Below are 26091 nucleotides of genomic sequence, written 5' to 3'. Positions count from 1 at the left end.
AGACGGGAATTTGAGTATATGACACGGATCGCTGACTTTGTGGAGTGGTCTCAGGCAAACCATCTGCTCCTTAATGTGGACAAGACTAAGGAGCTGGTCATCGACTTCAAGAAGAAAATGACCCCTATGGAGCCCATCAACATCCAGGGCCGGGAGGTGGCAGAAGTGGGGCAGTACAAGTACCTGGGAGTCCACTTGAACAGCAGACTGAACTGGAAGGACAACAGCAAAGCTGTATACAAGAAGGGCATGAACAGACTATTTTTCCTTAGGAAGCTTAGGTCCTTTAATGTGTGCAGCAAGCTGTTGGAGATATTTTTTCAGTCTGTTAGGGCAGTGCCCTGTACTTTGCAGTAGTTTGTTTGTCCTTCATTCCGCACTCCATCCAGCTGTATAATCACTCGCCATACAGCAATAGATTATATTTGTCTATTACCTGACCGATTCTATGTTAGCTACCTCTCTTTGTTTATAATGTACTGTATATTTTCTGCTGGATCTACCCTTTTTTTCATGCTGCCCTTTTTTTTTTGCTGCAGCTGTTACATATACTGTAATATTGTACATAGTAATTGGGCTGTGTTATGTATATTGTATATACTATGTATATAATATGTAAATATTACATGTGTTATATTTACATTGCTATTATGGTACATTTTTAGTCTATGTTATACCTTTTGTTTTCATCCTCTTTTTGTGCCCCAGTGTGCATTATCCTTTCCATCCTTATCCTTTCCATTCTTTGTAACTGAGCTACTAACTACTGTGTAGAACAATTTTTCTTGTGGATCATTAAAGTTTGTCTAAGTCTAAGAGTCACCCACCTCTTCTGAAGTTTTGCATATCATTGCAGGGATTATCATCTCAAACGGGGTGCAGCACTGATTTATCTCTGGTCCTCCTCGTCTGTTTTGGCCTTGGACTTTTATCTTCTTCTTCACTTTCTTCCTGACACAACCATTTATTTTTTTATTTCAGCCTGTGATCAGTTTTCAGAGCAATGAATGGCCCACAATCCCCCTGTCATTTGCTGCAAACACGAGAAAGAAGCACCTCCTACTGAACTGGGATTGGGCAGAGTGTGCAGATCTCAGGCACATGGTTAATTTTAATATGATTTGCGTATTTATAAAGCTGCATGGCTTGGACGTGGTCTGGACATGCCCAGCCACGCAGACATCTGCAGTCATTCCCAGGTTGATTGCAATGTTTTTAGTTGAAAATCCATGCAACTCTTAATACATGAGGCCCCTGGTCCACAATGTAAGATTAAAACAAAACCTTTTTAGTCTTGCGTCCACACGTTTTCTGTACCACCAAGTCACGGGAAAGTCAGACCATGAGTGAGGAGTGGGGTATACTGTGGTTGATTACCAGTAAATCAAAGAACTGACAAATCAAACGTTCACATCTGCAGGCAATGTTCCGTGTGTTGCGCTTAAATATCACCACAGATGATTTACCATTTTGAAACCGTGAATATCTGACTAAATAATCTTCTTTTAGCATATATTGCTTAACGTTCTGTAATACTTCCACACACAAGTTAATATTCCAAATATCTTGCTTTTCAATTTACACAGAAACAGAAATCCTGACCCTCAAGCTCTTTGGTGATGCATGGCACCTTAATACAGTGGTATATTGTATATAAGAAATGTTTTTTGAAAAACAACACAATACAATTTGCTACAATTATAATGGTGTAATAATAATGTCTAGCATTTACCTTGGAGAGCAGATTAAACTGATGTCTCCTTTGAGCTGTTTCTCCGTCATGAAACAATAGGAATTCTTATTGGTGTTTATGTTGCACACGGCGTCTTTGAATGACGGACCGGACATGTATGTCTGCGTAAGACCCAGTGAGTGAGCAAGTCTAAGGTTCGAGAGTTACGAGACAGAACAAACGCAATCAATCAATCAATGTTTACTTACACAGCCCTAAATCACGAGTGTCTCAAAGGGCTGCACAAGCCACAACTGAAATACCACACACCATTTGGCAGCTATTCCACATTTTCATGGATACATGACCATGGTTTGGATGTTGTTTTAGCGCAGAGGCTAAATTCTGCTTCCAGTGTTGCAGACTGACGGGGCTGTGGTCTGATTGCCTTGTTGAGTCGCATTCACGGTTCGTCATGTTTTTAAAGATTTGGTTTTCTGATTCAATGGGTATTGTTCTTCTCAGCAACTGTATCACTTCTGGTGGTTGTATAACAAAATTGTGTCGATCTCTGGCTGTGGGCTGTGGACAATTACTACAAGGTGCGAGTAATGCTTGTAACTCAAACGCGTGCTCAAAATGTAAGGCATAACAATTCGCCTCGAGACAGCTCATATCTCAAAATAGTGATGTTACTCAAAATACTAAAAAGTTGAGCTACTCGTACGTTGAGGTACCACTGTATAAAGATTTTTTTTTTATTGCTTACGTTGAAAAGGAAAGTTAGTATCCCTCCCTGAATAACCATAGATGTGTTTGTGTTTAACATTTCATTTTGGGTGGGAATGGTTTTCAACCACCCCCCTATCTTGTGTGATGACTGTATTATGAAAATAGTATATATCTGTATCATAAATCAATTTAAGTGGACCCCGACTTAAACAAGTTGAAAAACTTATTCGGGTGTTAGCATTTAGTGGTCAATAGTACGGAATATGTACTTCACTGTGCAATCTACTAATAAAAGTTTCAATCAATCAATCAAAACCAGTACGCCAACTAAGTTTTTACCAAACATGTCATGTCTGTGTTGATCGTGTTTTTGTTTTAGTCATGTTTTGTTTTTGTTTAGTTATTGGACTCTTTAGTTTCTGGTTGTTCACTCCCTTGTTTTGTTTCCATAGCAACCCATTAGTTTTCACCTGTCACGTCACGCACCTGTTTCACGTTTTGAGTCACGCACCTGTTTTCGTTAATCATGTCTGTGTTATTTAAGCTTTTCTTTTTCTGTTGGTCAGCCTGGCGACATCCGCATTTATGCTCTGCACACTATTTATCCTCAAGCCATGTTCACAGTCCCATTCCACAGTAAGTGTTTTGTACCGTGTTCTTAGTTAATTGCCTTTGTGCTATAGTCTTTTTGGTTTCATAGTTTGTTCTCCGCCACTATGCGCGCCTTTTGTTTGCTTCTTCTTCTTTTTTTTGTCCTTTGTTAGTGTAAAAAATAAAATATGTACTCACATTCCCGTCTCGCCCGAGCCAACTTTTTGTTGCCTTCTGGAAAAACTAAACCCAAGGACCAAGTCTTGACAAAACAGTTCTCTAAAATATCTAGCACAAAAAGAGAATATGAACAAATGAAACATTTGACAAATGGAACATCAAAAAGTTGCAAGTTATATATATTTTTTTAGTTCAAACAATCAACAACATCATTTTTAATATGTTTTACTTTAATTTACTCATTACCCAGGGAGCTGGAGGGATTGGTCTACATACTGAGTGCAGTTCAGAATCCACTGTATCTACGGTGCATGCTTTTTACCTACCAGAATATGTTGCTGATGTTCATATACATAGTCAGATGATTGATTAATTGTCTGATAACCCTTATGGTAACACTAAATTCAATGTGGATGATTTATGGTACAGTATTATTATGTAAGTACTGAAGAAGGTGCAATGCTCCTTGGGTGCAATAACATAATTTCCTGCATGTGCTTAATCGTGCCCTTGACTTCATTAAATATTGAATTAGTCGTGACCAATGATCTCATCTCAACTGTCAGCTGAGTTGTATAAGACATCATCTATTTATTGCAACACAACCTCTGTATTTCTGGGTTTCCTATCTTGACTTGTACATTGCTACCAGTAAACCCTGTCTCCTCTCGCCATTCTCCTCCATTGATTGTCCTCTCCTCATCCTGCTTACATGTTATTGTATACTGAAACCCCCCTTCGCTGATCTATTTCACCTTAATCCTGACGAAGAAAGGCCAGGGTGACGAGTAAGAGGTGGAGGTGCTGGGAGAAGACAATAGAGGGAAGATGAAAGAGGAGAAGATGATGAAAAAGAAATGAGAGGGAAGAAGAAATGAAGGAATATACTTTACAATTTCCTGACCAGATTTAGAGAAAGAAAAGGTCTTAACAAGATGACAGTGTGGTGTGCATGTGAGTGTGTGCGTTCATGGTGGAGCTCAGAAAAAGGGGAAAATACAGTGCTAATGAGAATGTCTCATTAAAGAGAGCTTTAATATAGGACAGTCAGGACAGGAGATTTAATGAATTCTTGCACACACACGCACACAAATCAGAAAAAAATGTTACAGCAATCCACCTGCCACAGAGCCAATTAAAATATTTTTTTGGAACCAGTTCTGACACAAATATCATAAAAGAAAAGGGTGAATGACTAAAAGAGTTTGATGCATTTGCACCATTTTGTTAGTTCAGAACAGGCTAGATCAGGGGTCGGCAACCCGTGGCTCCGGAGCCGCATGCGGCTCTTTGATCACTCTGATGCAGCTCAGCTGCATACTTGCCGACCCCCCGATTTTCCTGGGAGACTTCCGGATTTAAGTGCCTCTCGCAGAAAACTCACGGGATCAATATTCTCCGATTTTCACCCTTACAATAATAATAAGGGCGTGCCATGATGGTACAGCATTTAGCACCCCCTACAATCTGTACAAATAGCGTGCAAGCCCAGCCTCTTATTATATGCATCTTCAGCTAACCACACAGGTTACACTGACGGTGGCCATATAAAACAACTTTAACACTCTTACTAATAATGCGCCACACTTTGAACCAAAACCAAACAAGAATGACAAACACATTTCGGGAGAACATCTGCACCTTAACACATCATAAACACAACCGAACAAATACCCAGAATCCCATGCAGCCCTGACTCTTCCGGGCTACATTATACACCCCTGCTACCACCATTATACACCCCTGCTACCACATTTTTGATGTAAAAATAATCATGTTAGTGCTGTAGGTACTGTGAAGCCTCTAAAACGAAAAATATATATTTCTATGATTTTATCTGAGCATAGAAAGAAGGAAAACAGAGATTTGACTGTCATGTCTTTACACTGGAACAACATAAGAGCAGAGTGACAAACCAGGCTCCTGTCAAATAAATTGTAGACTAGACGAAACCTCCATTTAGGTTAGCTTTCCACAGTTTTGTAATTTTTCATCTAACTCTGATCTAATATGACTTTTAATGCACAATAACGAAATTACTTGTACCGTATTTTTCGGACTATAAGTCACAGTTTTTTTTCATAGTTTGGCCAGGGGTGCGACTTATACTCAGGAGCGACTTATGTGTGAAATTATTAACACATTACCGTAAAATATCAAATAATATTATTTAGCTCATTCACGTAAGAGACTAGACGTATAAGATTTCATGGGATTTAGCGATTAGGAGTGACAGATTGTTTGGTAAACGTATAGCATGTTCTATATGTTATAGTTATTTGAATGACTCTTACCATAATATGTTACGTTAACATACCAGGCACGTTCTCAGTTGGTTATTTATGCGTCATATAACGTACACTTATTCAGCCTGTTGTTCACTATTCTTTATTTATTTTAAATTGCCTTTCAAATGTCTATTCTTGGTGTTGGGTTTTATCAAATAAATGTCCCCAAAAAATGTGACTTATACTCCAGTGCGACTTATATGTTTTTTCCTTCTTTGTTATGCATTTTCGGCCGGTGCGACTTATACTCCAGAGCGACTTATACTCCGAAAAATACGGTATTGTCTTTGCAAAGTAAAATCGGTGATGTCTGTTTCCATAAACTGTTCTCCTTTTTGCCAGGCAGTGCACAATTATCTTTTTAAATATATTTCACCTTTCTCGATGTTGCCTTTTTAAACTAAACGGCAATGATAAGGACGTTTGTCCCTGCAATTCTAACTAATTACCTCAGTTTTATCTAAAGTTCCATCAAGATTTATTTTGAAACGAAAGTGGGCGCAGAGTACATCGCTCTAACTATCACAGGTGTGTGACATGATCACTGCCTATATGCGTGCCGCACATAAACTTTGATTAATCATCATTCATTTATGGTAACACAATTAAATAATGTATTAATCACATATGTTAATGTGTTAACATTGACAGCCCTAATATATGTGTGTTTATATATATATATATATATATATATATATATATATATATATATATATATATATATATATATATATATATATATATATATATATATCCATCCATCCATCCATTTTCTCACTACAGCGTGTGTTCAGAATCCTTGGCATTAGAGGACTGCAGTCGAGAAAAGCCACCAAGAACATCCTAGAGGCCGCAGAAAAGGCCTCCCGGTGGCTGTGGATCCGTAGGGGGGATCCGTGGTGCGCTACTTGGACACAGGCCGGGGTCTGATCACCCTCGGCTGGGTCGCCCGGGCGAGGGTGTCTGATGATTAAAGACCCGAAACACCCTATGACCCCGGGTTTATCACTGATGACGTGTCCAAGCATCACCGTGAGGTGTATTCAAGTTCTATATATATATATATATATATATATATATATATATATACAGGTAAAAGCCAGTAAATTAGAATATTTTGAAAAACTTGATTTATTTCAGTAATTGCATTCAAAAGGTGTAACTTGTACATTATATTTATTCATTGCACACAGACTGATGCATTCAAATGTTTATTTCATTTAATTTTGATGATTTGAAGTGGCAACAAATGAAAATCCAAAATTCCGTGTGTCACAAAATTAGAATATTACTTAAGGCTAATACAAAAAAGGGATTTTTAGAAATGTTGGCCAACTGAAAAGTATGAAAATGAAAAATATGAGCATGTACAATACTCAATACTTGGTTGGAGCTCCTTTTGCCTCAATTACTGCGTTGATGCGGCGTGGCATGGAGTCGATGAGTTTCTGGCACTGCTCAGGTGTTATGAGAGCCCAGGTTGCTCTGATAGTGGCCTTCAACTCTTCTGCGTTTTTGGGTCTGGCATTCTGCATCTTCCTTTTCACAATACCCCACAGATTTTCTATGGGGCTAAGGTCAGGGGAGTTGGCGGGCCAATTAAGAACAGAAATACCATGGTCCGTAAACCAGGCACGGGTAGATTTTGCGCTGTGTGCAGGCGCCAAGTCCTGTTGGAACTTGAAATCTCCATCTCCATAGAGCAGGTCAGCAGCAGGAAGCATGAAGTGCTCTAAAACTTGCTGGTAGACGGCTGCGTTGACCCTGGATCTCAGGAAACAGAGTGGACCGACACCAGCAGATGACATGGCACCCCAAACCATCACTGATGGTGGAAACTTTACACTAGACTTCAGGCAACGTGGATCCTGTGCCTCTCCTGTCTTCCTCCAGACTCTGGGACCTCGATTTCCAAAGGAAATGCAAAATTTGCATGGTTGGGTGATGGTTTGGGGTGCCATGTCATCTGCTGGTGTCTGTCCACTCTGTTTCCTGAGATCCAGGGTCAACGCAGCCGTCTACCAGCAAGTTTTAGAGCACTTCATGCTTCCTGCTGCTGACCTGCTTTATGGAGATGGAGATTTCAAGTTCCAACAGGACTTGGCGCCTGCACACAGCGCAAAATCTACCCGTGCCTGGTTTACGGACCATGGTATTTCTGTTCTAAATTGGCCCGCCAACTCCCCTGACCTTAGCCCCATAGAAAATCTGTGGGGTATTGTGAAAAGGAAGATGCAGAATGCCAGACCCAAAAACGCAGAAGAGTTGAAGGCCACTATCAGAGCAACCTGGGCTCTCATAACACCTGAGCAGTGCCAGAAACTCATCGACTCCAGGCCACGCCGCATTAACGCAGTAATTGAGGCAAAAGGAGCTCCAACCAAGTATTGAGTATTGTACATGCTCATATTTTTCATTTTCATACTTTTCAGTTGGCCAACATTTCTAAAAGTCCCTTTTTTGTATTAGCCTTAAGTAATATTCTAATTTTGTGACACACGGAATTTTGGATTTTCATTTGTTGCCACTTCAAATCATCAAAATTAAATGAAATAAACATTTGAATGCATCAGTCTGTGTGCAATGAATAAATATAATGTACAAGTTACACCTTTTGAATGCAATTACTGAAATAAATCAAGTTTTTCAAAATATTCTAATTTACTGGCTTTTACCTGTACATACTTACACCTGATTTCACCATGTCACGTCTCTGATGTAATAAGCAATGTGGAAGGTTTTGTTGGTGAAAGTCATATTAAAGGTCATGCAAATCTTGAAACAAATGCTTTTAGTGAAATAAACGAACCCCCAAAGATGTGGAGTGGTCTTTTACCACTCATTTGACTGACTTTCAGAGACATACTGTATTCTACACGCAGATGCTAGAAATACTACCTCAATGAGCTTATCACCAGGTTAGGGACCAAGTATACAGTATGTGTGAATTATAGATGACAGAGTTCCTCTTTGTGGTTGTTAGCGGGGCCCAAGGGACGCACTTGGTCGAGGGGGCTGATATGAACTAGACCAGAGATGCACACACTTTTTCAGCAAGCGGGCTGTTGAGGTGATATACCGTGTGTGTGTGTGTGTGTGTGTATATATATTAACTTAATATATATATATATATATATATATATTGTGTGTGTGTGTGTGTGTGTGTATGCGTATATATATATATGTACATATATGTATGTGTATATACTTGTGTATATATATATATATATATATATATATATATATATATATATATATATATATATATATGTATGTGTGGGAAAAAAAAATCACAAGACTACTTCATCTCTACAGGCCTGTTTCATGAGGGGTTCCCTCAATCATCAGGAGATTTTAATGGGAGCATTCACATACCATGGTTTATATAGGGCACAGAGTGGGTGGGTACAGGCTGGCGTAGGGGCGTGGTGATTGGCTCATGTGTTACCTAGGAGGTGTTTCCGTCTGTGGCGGCATGCTGATACAATTTCGCTGCGCTTGTTGAGGGATGACAGGTCTGGACGGTATATAATAAACAGTTTCTCTTTCAAGCATAGGTTGCATCTTTTATTACCACTATTGTAAGGTGTGCTGGATGCAAGAATTTGCCATGTTATTGAATATTCAATATTCAATATTATTATTATATAGTCTTGTGATTTTTTTTCCCACACATACATATATTGCGCTCTACTACGGTATCGAGCACTATTTTTTGGATAACCTTATTAAGACATATATATATATATATATATATATATATATATATATATATATATATATATATATATATATATATATATATATATGTATATATGTGTATTCATATATATGTATTTTTTCCCTCTTTATACTCCTGTTTATCTATTGTCCTCCAGTGTTTGTGCCTTGTTTGCATGGGAACAAATAGGCGGATGATCGTAAGACCTAATTACTTTACTTCCCCAACTGGCTCGGTCACATCTACTACCAGATTAAATTCACCTGATTTCATCATGTCACGTCGCCATTGTAATAAGCAATGTGGAAGGTTTTGTCTGTGCAGGTCATGCAAAACTTGAACTGAATGCTTTCAGTGAAGATACTGACCCCCAAAGATGTGGAGTGGTCTTTTACCACTCATTTGATTGACTTTCAGAGACATAATATATTGTACACGCCGATGCTAAGAATACTACCTCAATGAGCTAATCACCAGGTTAAGGGCCAAGTATACAGTCTGTGTGAATTATAGATGACAGGGTTTCTATCTGCGGTTGTTAGCGGGGCCCAAGGGACATACTTGGTCGATGGGGCTGATATGGACAAGATCAGAGATGCACACACTTTTTCAGCAGGCAGGCTGTCGAGGTGATCTACAAACCCCGTTTCCATATGAGTAGAGAAATTGTGTTAGATGTAAATATAAACGGAATACAATGATTTGCAAATCATTTTCAACCTATATTCAGTTGAATATGCTACAAAGACAACATATTTGATGTTCAAACTGATAAACATTTTTTTTTTTGCAAATAATCATTAACTTTAGAATTTGATGCCAGCAACACGTGACAAAGAAGTTGGGAAAGGTGGCAATAAATACTGATAAAGTTGAGGAATGCTCATCAAACACTTATTTGGAACATCCCACAGGTGAACAGGCACATTGGGAACAGGTGGGTGCCATGATTGGGTATAAAAGTAGATTCCATGAAATGCTCAGTCATTCACAAACAAGGGTGTGGCGAGGGTCACAAATGCGTGAGCAAATTGTTGAACAGTTTAAGAAAAAACTTTCTCAACCAGCTATTGCAAGGAATTTAGGAATTTCACCATCTACGGTCCGTAATATCATCAAAGGGTTCTGAGAATCTGGAGAAATCACTGCACCTAAGCAGCTAAGCCCGTGATCTTCGATCCCTCAGGCTGTACTGCATCAACAAGCGACATCAGTGTGTAAAGGATATCACCACATGGGCTCAGGAACACTTCAGAAACCCACTGTCAGTAACTACAGTTGGTCGCTACATCTGTAAGTGCAAGTTAAAACTCTCCTATGCAAGGCGAAAACCGTTTATCAACAACACCCAGAAATGCCGTCGGCTTCGCTGGGCCTGAGCTCATCTTAGATGGACTGATACAAAGTGGAAAAGTGTTCTGTGGTCTGACGAGTCCACATTTCAAATTGTTTTTGGAAACTGGACATCGTGTCCTCCGGACCAAAGAGGAAAAGAACCATCCGGATTGTTATAGGCGCAAAGTTGAAAAGCCAGCATCTGTGATGGTATGGGGGTGTATTAGTGCCCAAGACATGGGTAACTTACACATATGTGAAGGCGCCATTAATGCTGAAAGGTACATACAGGTTTTGGGGCAACATGTGTTGCCATCCAAGCAACGTTACCATGGACGCCCCTGCTTATTTCAGCAAGTCAATGCCAAGCCACGTGTTACATCAACGTGGCTTCATAGTAAAAGAGTGCGGGTACGAGACTGGCCTGCCTGTAGTCCAGACCTGTCTCCCATTGAAAATGTGTGGCGCATTATGAAGCCTAAAATACCACAACAGAGACCCCTGGAATGTTGAACAACTTAAGCTGTACATCAAGCAAGAATGGGAAAGAATTCCACCTGAGAAGCTTAAAAAATGTGTCTCCTCAGTTCCCAATTGTTTACTGAGTGTTGTTAAAAGAAAAGGTGATGTAACACAGTGGTGAACATGCCCTTTCCCAACTACTTTGGCATGTGTTGCAGCCATGAAATTCTAAGTTAATTATTATTTGCAAAAAAAAAATAAAGTTTATGAGTTTGAACATCAAATATCTTGTCTTTGTAGTGCATTCAATTGAATATGGGTTGAAAAGGATTTGCAAATCATTGTATTCCGTTTATATTTAGGGTTTGTACTTTGTGTGTGTGTGTATATATAACTTTCCAAGTTTCCCTGAGAATCATAAACTAATATTTAGTTGCGTAACCACGGCTTCTGATAACTGCTTCACATCTGTGGTACATGGAGTCGACCAGCTTCTGGTACCGGTCAACAGGTATTGTAACCGAGGACAATTGCACTATGTTTCACAATTCCTCTTCATTTCTTGGTTTTGCCTCATGAACAGCATTTTTGTCAGCCCACAAGTTTTCTATGGAATTAAGGTCCAGAGATTGTGATGGCCACTCCATTACTTAAATTCCGTTTGTCTAGAACCATGATTTTGTTCGCTTGCTGGTGTGTTGGTGTCATTGTCTTGTTGAAACACCCATTTCCATGGCATTACCTCTTCAGCATACGGAAACATGACTTCTTCCAGTATTCTAATGTACTCAAAATTGATCTATGATCCCTGGTATGCGATAAATAGGACCATCACCGTAGTACGAGAAACAACCTCATATCATGATGCTTGCACCACCATGTTTCACTGTGTACTGTGGCTTGAATTCAGTGTTTGCAGGCCGTCTGACAAACTGTCTGTGGCCCATAGACCCAAAAAGAACAGTCTTACTCTCATCAGTCCACAAAATAGTATGCCATTGTTTAGGCCAGTTAATGTGTTCTTTGGAAAATGTTAACTGCTTTAGCACATGTATTTTTTTTAACAATGGGACTTTGCGGGGGCTTCTTGCTGGTAGTTTGGCACCACACAGACATCGTCTGAATGTTAAAATACTCACAGGCAATCTTAGCTCGTCTTTGATCCTCCTGGAGCTAGTCAGTGGCTGAGCCTTGGCCGTTTTGGTTATTCAGCCTATCATTTTTTGCACTTTAAAGGTTCTCCTCTCTTAGACACAGTTTTTTTAATCAAAAAACGCTCTGCATCTGAACATCTTGAACGACCTGTTTTGCTCTGTTCTTCAAGGACAAATGCACAGCCAGCATATGCAGCGTCAGTTGCCTTGATCCTTAAATAAGGGCCACCTGTTTAACACATATTTTTTTCACATAGTCAATGACCTCACAAATTTTACTCAGCGCTGCTATTTTTTTTTTACTAGCACCGTTCAGTAAATGATTATGTTTCATAGAATCAGCAGCATGCACGTCATGCCTGTTCAGTCTGTTGGTGTTCTATACATTTACTAAACCCTCTCGTAACTTACTTGCCGTGTAGAAGTTGAAATTCTAATAAAAACATTGATTTATCTTGCTAGTGACTATTATTATTTTGAACACTATATATCTCGCCCTCTTATGGCATCTGGAACATAATGCCAGAACTACGTACATACGTGACATGTGTACGCGCATTACCTTTTGGTGTTGTTAGCTAATAATAGCGATTTGGATAGTCAGCATTAGCTGTCATTGAATGTATATTGTATTATACAAACCCCGTTTCCATATAAGTTGGGAAATTGTGTTAGATGTAAATATAAACGGAATACAATGATTTGCAAATCATTTTCAACCCATATTCAGTTGAATATGCTACAAAGACAACATATTTGATGTTCAAACTGATAAACATTTTTTTTTTAGTTGAGTTGAGTTTGAGTTTATTTCGAACATGCAAGTATACAACATGATACATCACAATCTCCAGTTTCTCTTTTCAACATGTTCGAAAAGGAGTAGGAAGAAGCAGAGTTTATTTAATCCTACCCCTTTTCTTTTACATAACAGTTGCTAAAACTTTTGTTCACTTCCTGTTCTCAATTTATTCACAATATACTCCATAAGTAATCACAATAAAATAAGTAAATAAATAATAATTGGTGAAGTAAGTTACATTTCATATGTTGAGATAAGTAAGATTATTTTGTGAGTGAAAGAATGAAAGAATGGATGAGTTAAATAAATTCAGAATGTTTATCATGGTTCTTCTTCTTTGTACTTTGTAAACACTTTAAGTTTGAAGAGTTTCTTGAAGTGGATCATATTAGTACATTGTTTGATTGCTTTGCTTAATCCATTCCATAATTTAATTCCACATACTGATATACTGAAGGTCTTAAGTGTTGTACGTGCATACACATGTTTTTTTTGTGCAAATAATCATTAACTTTAGAATTTGATGCCAGCAACACGTGACAAAGAAGTTGAGAAAGGTTGCAATAAATACTGATAAAGTTGAGGAATGCTCATCAAACACTTATTTGGAACATCCCACAGGTGAACAGGCAAATTAGGAACAGGTGGGTGCCATGATTGGGCATAAAAGTAGATTCCATGAAATGCTCAGTCATTCACAAACAAGGATGGGGCGAGGGTCACCACTTTGTCAACAAATGCGTGAGCAAATTGTTGAACAGTTTAAGAAAAACCTTTCTCAACCAGCTATTGCAAGGAATTTAGGGATTTCTCCATCTACGGTCCGTAATATCATCAAAGGGTTCAGAGAATCTGGAGAAATCACTGCACGTAAGCAGCTAAGCCCGTGACCTTCGATCCCTCAGGCTGTACTGCATCAACAAGCGACATCAGTGTGTAAAGGATATCACCACATGGGCTCAGGAACACTTCAGAAACCCACTGTCAGTAACTACAGTTGGTCACTACATCTGTAAGTGCAAGTTAAAAGTCTCCCATGCAAGGCGAAAACCGTTTATCAACAACACCCAGAAACGCCGTCGGCTTCGCTGGGCCTGAGCTCATCTAAGATGGACTGATACAAAGTGGAAAAGTGTTCTGTGGTCTGACGAGTCCACATTTAAAATTGTTTTTGGAAACTGTGGACGTCGTGTCCTCCGGACCAAAGAGGAAAAGAACCATCCGGATTGTTATAGGTGCAAAGTTAAAAAGCCAGCTTGTGTGATGGTATGGGGGTGTATTAGTGCCCAAGACATGGGTAACTTACACATCTGTGAAGGCGCCATTAATGCTGAAAGGTACATACAGGTTTTGGAGCAACATATGTTGCCATCCAAGCAACGTTACCATGGACGCCCCTGCTTATTTCAGCAAGACAATGCCAAGCCACGTGTTACATCAACGTGGCTTCATAGTAAAATAGTGCGGGTACTAGACTGGCCTGTTTGTAGTCCAGACCTGTCTCCCATTGAAAATGTGTGGCGCATTATGAAGCCTAAAATACCACAACGGAGACCCTCGGACTGTTGAACAACTTAAGCTGTACATCAAGCAAGAATGGGAAAGAATTCCACCTGAGAAGCTTAAAAAAGGTGTCTCCTCAGTTCCCAAATGTTTACTGAGTGTTGTTAAAAGGAAAGGCCATGTAACACAGTGGTGAACATGCCCTTTCCCAACTACTTTGGCACGTGTTACAGCCATGAAATTCTAAGTTAATTATTATTTGCAAAAAAAAAATAAAGTTTATGAGTTTGAACATCAAATATCTTGTCTTTGTAGTGCATTCAATTGAATATGGGTTGAAAAGGATTTGCAAATCATTGTATTCCGTTTATATTTACATCTAACACAATTTCCCAACTCATATGGAAACAGGGTTTGTAAAAACATAACTGCAAATTGTTAGTTGCTTCTCATGGACTACCTTTGTATGTGTGTACATGTTCCTGGTGCGTACGTATGGATGAAACAGGGTGAGTGGCTGCCTTAAAGGTGCCATATGCACTAATTACTTATCAAGTCATCATTAGTATGCTAAGCGACACTAGTGTGATGGTGCTTCGCTCCTAAACATTCGTTGCACGAACATACTAGCTTTGTTAGACAAGATCATAGACTGTATTGGACAATATAGTACGAAATGTCCATTTCCATTTATTACAAGTAATTAGAAAACATAAATGCCTGACTTACCTATGGCATCAGATGAAAAAAAAATTTATCCGCCTTCAATTGTCTCCATCTTTCAAAGGCATCCCCGATACAAATCCTCATTTTGTTCCTGGCATTGTCATGAATAAGTTGAGACTCGTAACGACGCCTTTTAGATTTACTAAGGTCCGACATGTTTAGTAACTTTACCAGTGGCAGGAGCTCGACGTAAAGGCCGGTGCGTAACTGGCAACCTGGATGTGACACACTCACAGACTTTTTAATTGGTCAAACTGTGGAAGGCAGGCATGGAAATGAAAACAATAACAATATTTCGGGGCTGTAAATCAAATTTTGAAATGAGCATATCCCGGCTGAACTACCGTTATCAGTTATAAAGGTATTCGGACAATAACATGATTTATTAATGCCTTCAAACATTAAGTATCTTGTATTTGCAGTCTATTCATTTGAATATAGGTTGAAAAGGATTTGCAAATCATTGTATTCTGCTTTTATTTATGATTTACACAACGTGCCAACTTCACGGGTTTTGTATGTTTGTTGCCGTTACAAGCCCTGATTGCTTACTTCAGTGAGCTATGACCGACCCACATCTTTTGGTCATGCTCATCTGCAGAACATGTGACAAAACTTAAATTGGTCACCAACACTTGTAGACAAACAACCATTCACATGGATATTCCCCAATAAACTGAACATTAATGCTAATACACATCAACAAAACCAACCATGCCCCATTTCCTGTCTCATGATGTGTGATTGATGGAGGTACATTTTCCAAGGTTATATAAATACATGGCCAAATGCTTCCTGGATGAAATTAATTGGAACCGAAAGGTCCTCATTCAAAAGAGCATTATCTGGGGGATCTGTCTGATATGTCTGTTCTAGAAATAGGACCCACGGGCATTACTTTGACCTAAGCAAACACAAGGCAATATGAAATGTTTTAGTTTGTCTGTCTCACCTGCTGAAAAAAGCAGACTTCTATCAAGCCTTTTCTGATTTATAAAACTATTTATTAAAATATGTTCATCTTTACTGCTATTCCCAAATGAATTACTTGTTTACTTTTTTCAAGCCGAGCTCTTGACTTATATAATCAGAGAAAAGCACAATAATGGGAGTCTGCTCCAAGAATAAGTTATACGTTTCATTTTATGATGAATTCCTCACAATAGATTTGGAATTTAATTATAATTACCTCAATTAAACAAGCAGATATGCAATCATCCTAAAGATGTGTTGGTTCTGACGGGTGTTGCTTTTGGGGAGTCTAATTATTGTGTGGTAGTCATATGTCAGCAGTGAACTGCACTTAAATCTTATGATTTAATTTCCTTTGGCTGTCTAATTGCATCTTGTGCATAACGCTGGTAAAAGCTGCACAATTATAAGTGACTTTTCCAGACATCACCTTATGTTTGTATGTTTGTGTGTTTGGATGCGCACATTTTTTTTGTACCCCCTTTTTGCAAAAGCCATCAGCTGAGATAATGGAAGTCAACGTGGTCTGTGCATTTGTGCCTCTCTTGGGAACATTTGTCTTTGATTAGAGAGCAGTGGAGAATGGCTGACTGCACAGGAACCTTAATTGTCTTACTGAATCACTGCACTGTGACTTCTGACAGTAAAGCTGACATGACTGCTTGACTCTGCTCTCTGGAGTGCAAATGTAGTCAATTATGGCCTGCAGCTGATAGTGACATTCCCATGTGTGGTTGTAACAGATTTAACATGTGTGAACTGCATTTCAGTGTTTCTTATTTCATGTCTTGATAACCAAACATATTAAACAGTAATGTACAAATCATTTAATTTGCATTATTCTAACATACAGTACAAGTGCAACACATTTACATTGCCTTATTCCTATTCAATCTAATCTAAACTATGGCTGTCAAGCAATTTAGAAAAAATAGCAATTATGTCAGTTATTAATAAATATTTTCATAATCTTACCTAAAAATGCTGAGAAAATCCCTCAACTCAAGGTATGTTCATTTAAATTCATTAAATTATTATATATATATACAGTATTAGAGATGTCCGATAATATCGGCTGATAAATGCTTTAAAATGTAATATCAGAAATTATCGGTATCGGTTCCAACCTCCCGATTTTCCCGGGAGACTCCCGAATTTCAGTGCCCCTCCCGAAAATCTCCCGAGGCAACCATTCTCCCAAATTTCTCTCGATTTCTACCCGGATAACATTATTGGGGGTGTACCTTAAAGGCACTGCCTCTAGCGTCCTCTACAACCTGTCGTCCATACAAACAGCGTGCCGGCCCAGTCACATGATATATGCGGCTTTTACACACACATAAGTGAATGCAATGCATACTTGATCAACAGCCATACAGGTCACACTGAGGGTGGCCGTATAAACAACTTTAACACTGTTACAAATATGCGCCACACTGTGAACCCACACCAAACAAGAATGACAAACAGCACCGTAACACAACATAAAACACAACAGAACCCCTTGCAGCACTAACTCTTCCGGGACGCTACAATATACACCCCCCGCTACCACCAACCCCCCACCTCAACCCCGCCATCCTCCCCATCCCCCCACCTCAACCCCGCCATTCCCCTCCCCCATCTTCCGAATTCGGAGATCTCAAGGTTGGCAAGTATGCTTTGAGGCATGTTTAAAAAAAATAAAAAATTATGCACTTTGTGAAAGTCAAAGTATAGCATTTACCATAGTTGTAGTGAGTATTAGGATTATCTCAGGAAGAGCATGTCCTATGTTCCAAGCTGATGTTTTGAGGCATGTTAAAAAAAATAATGCACTTTGTGACTTCAATACTAAATATGGCAGTGCCATGTTGGCACTTTTTTCCATAACTGGGTTTGAAGTTATCTTATTTTGGAAAACCTTGTTTTTGATTGATTGATTGAAACTTGTATTAGTAGATTTCACAGTACAGCACATATTCCGTACATCCATCCATCCATCCATTTCCTACCGCTTATCCCTTTCGGGGTCGCGGGGGGTGCTGGAGCCTATCTCAGCTACAATCGGGCGGAAGGCGGGGTACAATTGACCACTAAATGGTAACACCCGAATAAGTTTTTCAACTTGTTTAAGTCGAGGTCCACGTTAATCAATTAATGATAAAGTTACATTGTTTAATGCATCCAGCAGAGCATCACAACAAAATTAGGCATAATAATTTGTTAATTCCACGACTGTATATATCGGTATCGGTTGATATCGGTATCGGTAATTAAGAGTTGGACAATATCGGCACATCGGATATCGGCAAAAAAGCCATTATCGGACATCTTCTATACAGTATATACATACATATATATATATATATATATATATATGTATGTATGTATGTATGTATGTATATATATATATATATATATATATATATATATATATATATATATATATATATATATATATATGTATGTATGTATATACATACTGTATATATATATATATATATATATATATATATATGTATATATATATGTATATATGTATGTATATACATACTGTATATATATATATATATATATATATATATATATGTATGTATATACATACTGTGTATATATATATATATATATATATATATATATATATATATATATATATATATATATATATATGTATGTATATTAGGGGATGTCAAAGTTAACGCAATAACTATAAATTTCAATAACGGCAATAATCTTTTTAACGGTCGATTAATGCGAACACTTCCATTCTGACTCTCGAGCCATGGCGTAGCGGGGGAACTTGGCTGCAGTTCACTTGCAACTGATAAGCCAAAAGCAAGCAGAAATGGATACAAGAAAGTCTACCTTATGTAAATATTGGGCTCAAAACCATGGCAAGTTGTTCTCCCGACAAGCAAGGACTATTTTACACCGGGAGAAGAGACGACATCCTTGCAGCAAACACCTGCTGCGTGCGTGGTTCAGAGGTGGGTGGTGCTTCACTTCCATGTTCAGATTACAGTTAAGGTGCAGTTATAACAAAACATTTAGATTGTTACTGACTGATTTAGTAAGTAAGATGACATAAAAGGGGCAGCACGGTGACACAGGGGTTAGTGCATGTGCCTCACAATACGAAGGTCCTGAGTAGTCCTGAGTTCAATCCCGGGCTCGGAATCTTTCTGTATGGAGTTTGCATGTTCTCTCCGTGACTGCGTGGGTTCCCTCCGGGTACTCCGGCTTCCTCCCACCTCCAAAGACATGCACCTGGGGATAGGTTGATTGGCAACACTAAATTGACCCTAGTGTGTGAATGTTGTCTGTCTATCTGTGTTGGCCCTGTGATGAGGTGGCGACTTGTCCAGGGTGTACCCCGCCTTCCGCCTGAATGCAGCTGAGATAGGCTACAGCACCCCCCGCGACCCAAAAGGGACAAGCGGTAGAAAATGGATGGATGACGTAAAAGTGCAACAGAAATGAAAGACGGTCGGCAAGATATCAAAAAGAGACTTTTTTTTATTGCAAACAGTCGATCCGACATGTCAAGACACTTTCTCAAAACAATCACACACGTTTCTGGCTTCAAAATATACATCCTGTTTAACTACATTTAGAATTTCTCCTGAATGTACGGCTTCATATTACCCGCCACACCTAACAAATTTAAGTAATATAATGTATTGTAGCGTCCAGAAGAAAACTAACATAGTTTGACTTTCTTTTTATCTTTTATTGCCAATTTTATGACAATTCCAACAAGTATTTCCTCCGTGCACACACGTCTACCTCCGTGCTTCACTCCTAGACACACAACACTTGTTCAGTCTCCGCCGACACGGTGTGTTCACAGATCTTGGGAAAAATGACCACCATAACACACTAACATACAAATTAAAACCAGCAGGTAGTTAGTTACAGTATGAATGGCTATATATCGTTTATCATTTGCGCACTATGGACTAATGATGCACCGAAAATTTGGCCAGAAAAAGACGTAATTTAAATATATTTGAGATATAGCCATCTTCACAATTTAAGATGACACTGGTGGCATTTAATGAGGGAAAGGCTGCCAGCAACACGAAGCAAGTGTGACGTCAGGCTATCTGCGGCTCACTTTTCGTCAGGGACATGGCGCGACAGACGTATCTAAACAGAGTCTTTAAACACGAGTACAGTCGCTAATAACTCCAAAAATGGACTTGTAGCCAGTTCTTTTTATAAAAGAAAGAGTACGGTAACTAAAAGGATTAGAGAAATCTCTCTTAAAAAAAGAAAAAAAACTTTCTTCACAAAGTACATTGTACAATAAGCAGCAACAATTTAAAAACAGAACAAAACAATGTTATGTAAGAAAAATATGTATATGCTAATACTATACTTAATAATAATATATTTGTTTAAATGTATATTCAAATTTTTTTGCCTTTTTAAAGAATATATGCATCATAGCAAATCATACGATGATGTCATATCGACCACGCCCCCACAACCAGAGGTATTTTGGCAATTTAGGGGAATCCCTGACATTAACAAAATAAAAATGTCTTACATTACGATCATGCTTTGTCAGAGATGTTTTGTAATTTTATTCTGTGATATTTGTACCAAAATAAATACATCAGTGGCAGAATATGAGGCTGGCTGAAATATTGTGTAAATTATTTTATAAAATGTTCTGGTCGAGTTCTCAATTACATAATGATTAGTAGGCTCAATATTACATTTCATTAATTAATAGAGAGGGTTACAGAGTATCAGAAGCATTTATTCAGGTAGAAGTACCCCCCCTCCCCCGATGGATCACGTTGGCGTATTAATGAAACATTTTGTAGATTATACTAATCATGCTTTGACTGTCAATAGATGTTTAAAAATGTAACATGTGACATTTCTGCCTACTCTGTACTACGTGTTATATTATGTGTTCCCCAAGTTAATAGTAGCTTCGGTTCTATCAGAACGCCAAGAAGACAATTCAATTTGACTATCAGAGGAAGTCAAAGGGTCAAAATAAGGTATCCGTATGTGACCTTGCAAACGTATCTGTCAGGCAGTTTGGTTATGTTTTGGTTTTTCCTCTGTTTGTGTTTTATTTCCTGTCAGCGCTCTTACTTTGGTTCTATTTCCTGCACATCTCCCTGAGCGCTCGTTTCCCTCACCTGTTCCTGATTGGCAGCCTGGCACACCTTGTGGCAATTGCCAATCAGGCTACTATTTATACCTGCCTCACCCTCCAGTCAGTGCTTGAGGATTGTATGATGTAGACTGTTTGCTGTCTCCAGTTTTCCTGGAATCCTGTTGCCTGCTTTCCTGGTATCCTGTCGCCTGGTTTGTGTTTTTCCCTGCGTTTTTGACATCAAAATCATGTTTTTCTGCATCAAACCTGCCATCTCTGCATCTTGGGGTTCGTCACCAACACCTCCTGACAGTATCACTAGTGTTGCCAGAGTGGAAGAGTGTTGGAGGTCTCCTCCCAGAGTGAACTGATCGAAGCTACACCTCTGGGGTAGTCCCACCAGGGCCGATGGCGGGTTTTCTTTCAGTGGCAATGGTTCCAACAGGCCTCGCATCTCTGATCTCAGAACATCCATCCACAACTTGCCTCCCTCGCCCGGCGAGAGGAGGCAGATTCAAAGTCCAACGGTTCTATTAAAATAGTCAAATCAGGCTCTTCTGAATCAATTCGTCGACTATTCTAAGACACCCTTAACCTGACTCTCGCCAGACCATTGTAGTTCGCTGAGCTCAACACAAGGGTCTGGCCTAGAAGGCATTGCAAACTCCTTCCAGAAAAAATAATGAACCAATCAGGTTCGCCGGGCAGGATTTCATAGATGTGACGTAGCGCCGAACGGACTGTTTGATTCAAACAACAATGGCGGCACGGAGCAAGGAGTCGTTGATTCTGCTATTGCAACAGTTTTGCTACATCGATTGAATATTAATTATTTAAAAGATGAACAGAGAACGGTTTTGAAGGCATTTATTGGTGGCAAGGATGTTTTGGCTCTTCTTCCGACCGGGTTTGGATTTCCCAGCGCCGCTCTAATCAGCGTCACGGGCTGATTTTGATGTGAGTGGTTGAAGTAGCACGTCATTCAGGATAACGGATAAGTGGTTTATCCATCCATCCATCCATCCATCCATCTTCTTTCGCTTATCCGAGGTCGGGTCGCGGGGGCAACAGCCTAAGCAAGGAAGCCCAGACTTCCCTCTCCCCAGCCATTTCGTCCAGCTCCTCCCAGGGGATCCTGAGGCGTTCCCAGGCCAGCCGGGAGACATAGTCTTCCCAACGTGTCCTGGGTCTTCTCCGTGGCCTCTTACCGGTTGGACGTGCCCGAAACACCTCCCTAGGGAGGCGTTCGGGTGGCATCCTGACCAGATGCCCGAACCACCTCATCTGGCTCCTCTCGATGTGGAGGAGCAGCGGCTTTAGTTTGAGCTCCTCCCGGATGGCAGAGCTTCTCACCCTATCTCTAAGGGAGAGCCCCGCCACCCGGCGGAGGAAACTCATTTCGGCCGCTTGTACCCGTGATCTTGTCCTTTTGGTCATAACCCAAAGCTCATGACCATAGGTGAGGATGGGAACGTAGATCGACCGGTAAATTGAGAGCTTTGCCTTCCGGCTCAGCTCCTTGTTCACCACAACGGATCGATACAGCGTCCGCATTACTGAAGACGCCACACCGATCCGCCTGTCAATCTCACGATCCACTCTTCCCTCACTCGTGAACAAGTTCAAGTACCTCGGAGTCTTGTTCGCGAGTGGTTTATCCAATCACATACAATGATTATTTTGTAGATGAAATACATCTATTGAGAACTCCCAGATTCTTGTGTGGAGCTCAGCGAACGACAAGGACCTGGCGAGAGTCAGGTTAAGACACCCCTAGAACAATGCAAAAATGTTGTCATTAAACCACTGTCATATTAAATCAGTCACAAAATAGTAAATATAACACAACCATATCCATGCTTCTTTGTCACCAGGTTTATGAGAGAGGAACAAACGTGGAGCAGTTCGTGACCCGTTTCCTACTGAAGGAGTCAGCCAATCAGATCCAGTCTCTTTTGAACTCTGTGGAAAGTGCTGTGGACGCCATTGACGAGCAACACCGCCAGTCCGGGTAAGCTGGCAGCACAGTGCGCATGTAATCAACGTGTGTGATTAATATTGTTTAAGGGTAGCGATGAAGACTTTTCAGACTGATGGGTGAAGCTGGTGAAATCAGTTATTTCCATTCCGTTTCAGTCATACTCCTGCCAAGACAAGTCCTCGGGTGTCAGAGAAGTGTCATGACAACGTTGTCCCTGATTATCCGCCAAACAACAAAATCAGTGCCAGGGGAGCTGTCAGGACCATCAACACTGCCTCAGGTGCCACACACACACACACACACACACACACACACACACACACACACACACACATCCACGCACACACACGTGTGCACACACCAGCTCCTGATATTTCATGGGCGAAGTCATCCATCATGTGCTCGTGTGATTACCTTCACACCAACAATCATTAGCATGTAGATGCTCAACTGACGGCCAGCAGTTTATCATCCACTTAACTCAGATGCAAAAAAATGTATGCTCTAAGCTATGTCCGAGGACATTACATCATCAAATTATTATGACTGATAAAAAACATAACCAAGATACATCACTAACGATGTATCAATATTTTGTTGACTTTTAGTGCTTGGTGGCTTTTTCTGATGTTGTTGCCTTTTAGAAAGTTTCTGACAAAGAGGGCCAGCTGGCCAGGGGGAGCCCTTGGTCTTTCCAACCTGTCCCTCACATTTACCGCCGTCGGTCCGTGTTGTCCGCTTGTTTGCTTGACTGTTTGTGATTAATTGTGTAAAACTCTGCTGGTTGGTGACTTGACGTATGAGGTGAGCAATGGAAGGCAGAAAGGAAAATAATCCTCACAATATCGAGTGCTTGGGTTAAGAAGATGTTAAAGGGCAGTTCTGTTTGTCCCTTTTCCGTTAACAAATACAGACTACTGACACTTTCTAATATTGCTGACACATCCTGAGATGACCTATCCTCCCGGGAACCAGTGTCTTCTGCAGTTGACTACTTTTGTTTTTGGTCTATTACTTTTGTCAGAGTTAGACATTTTAAAGGGGAACATTATCACAATTTCAGAATTGTTTAAACCATTAAAAATCAGTTCCCAGTGGCTTATTATATTTTTCGAAGTTTTTTTCAAAATTGTACCCATCACGCAATATCCCTAAAAAAAGCTTCCAAGTACCTGATTTTAACCACCCTTCCATTTTCCTGTGACGCCACACAGTGATGCCAACACAAACAAACATGGCGAAAAGAACAGCAAGATATAGCGAAGTCAGACTCGGATTTCAGCGGCTAAACGATTCAACAGATTACGAATGTATTGAAACGGATGGTTGTAGTGTGGAGGCAGGTAGCGAAAACGAAATTGAAGAAGAAACTGAAGCTATGGAGCCATATCGGTTTGAACCGTACGCAAGCGAAACCGACGAAAACGACACGACAGCCAGTGAGGACGAATTCGGCGATCGCCTTTTAACCAACGATTGGTATGTGTTTGTTTGGCATTAAAGGAAACTAACAACTATGAACTAGGTTTACAGCATATGAAATACATTTGGCAACAACATGCACTTTGAGAGTGCAGACAGCCCAATTTTCATCAATTAATATATTCTGTAGACATACCCTCATCCGCGCTCTTTTCCTGAAAGCTGATCTGTCCAGTTTTGGAGTTGATGTTAGCAGGCCAGGGAAGCTAGGGTCGATAGGGGGTTTAGCTCGCTCGTCTGCGGGAACAAACTGCCGCCATTGCTTGCCGTGCTACCAAGGTCCTTTGTCCCTGAATTGCTCACACACTCTGGCGGCAGATTTCTTTGACTTTATCGTTGGAAATGCATCTGCTTTGAGTGTCGCAGGATATCCACACATTCTTGCCATCTCTGTCATAGCATAGCTTTCGTCGGTAAAGTGTGCGGAACAAACGTCCAATTTCTTGCCACTTTCGCATCTTTGGGCCACTGGTGCAACTTGAATCCGTCCCTGTTCGTGTTGTTACACCCTCCGACAACACACCAACGAGGCATGATGTCTCCAAGGTACGGAAAACAGTCGAAAAAACGGAAAATAACAGAGCTGATTTGACTCGGTGTTTGAGAAAATGGCGGAATACTTCCCGATGTGACGCCACGTTGTGACGTCATCGCTCCGAGAGCGAATATTAGAAAGGCGTTTAATTCGCCAAAATTCACCCATTTAGAGTTCGGAAATCGGTTAAAAAAATATATGGTCTTTTTTCTGCAACATCAAGGTATATATTGACGTGTACATAGGTCTGGTGATAATGTTCCCCTTTAAGAAAAAAAACACATCTGTTATACAAAACACACATTTCCACTGCACAGGATACTGGTTCTCTAAGTCAAGGTAATAATCAAGGTAATAATGTGTCGTGTTCCCCAAAGCTAGCTTTAGGTCACATTCTTTTTAATCTTTACATGTTGCCTCTTAATGACATCATCACAAGACACAGCATCAGTTTCCACAGTTACGCTGGTGATACATACCTTAAATTCCAGACTATAAGCCACTATTTTTTTTCCTACACATTAAACCTTGTTACTTATAAAACGGTGCAGCCTTTTTATGGATTTTTGTTGCCGACGTTATAATGCAAATAGTTGTCAAAAAAAAGCAACTACACTAAAAGGGTGTGTTATTGTTTGTGCTGTGGTGCCATCTTTTGGACGAGTTTGCTTACTGCAGGTGCTGCAGTCTCCTTCCATTTTATTGCTTTCAACCGGAAGTAAAAGTGCTGTTTTGTCTTCTGGCCGTACATAGCATTTCTACTTGTATGGATTCTTCATTCATTATTCCAAGCATCGTTTGTAAGTTTGGCAATACAACTAAAACGGTTTATAATTACTAAACCGTCCAATTCG

General features: G+C 39.9%; 1 protein-coding gene across 3 annotated transcripts in view; it reads left to right on the top strand.

Moving 5' to 3' along the window:
* The window catches only part of necab2 (N-terminal EF-hand calcium binding protein 2), a 360801-nt gene that overhangs the window by 187449 nt on the left and 147261 nt on the right, over positions 1-26091 (top strand). For all 3 annotated transcript variants that reach the window (XM_061969871.2, XM_061969869.2, XM_061969872.2), the window contains exons 6-7: positions 23114-23250; positions 23376-23500. In XM_061969871.2, coding sequence (XP_061825855.1) covers positions 23114-23250; positions 23376-23500 — 262 coding nt within the window. The remainder of the gene's footprint in view (positions 1-23113; positions 23251-23375; positions 23501-26091) is intronic.

Source organism: Nerophis lumbriciformis, linkage group LG10 (genome assembly GCF_033978685.3).
Source record: "Nerophis lumbriciformis linkage group LG10, RoL_Nlum_v2.1, whole genome shotgun sequence".
Classification (NCBI taxonomy): Eukaryota; Metazoa; Chordata; class Actinopteri; order Syngnathiformes; family Syngnathidae; genus Nerophis; species Nerophis lumbriciformis.
The sequence above is the reverse complement of the archived record's forward strand: the minus strand, read 5'-3'. Positions and strand labels throughout refer to the sequence as shown.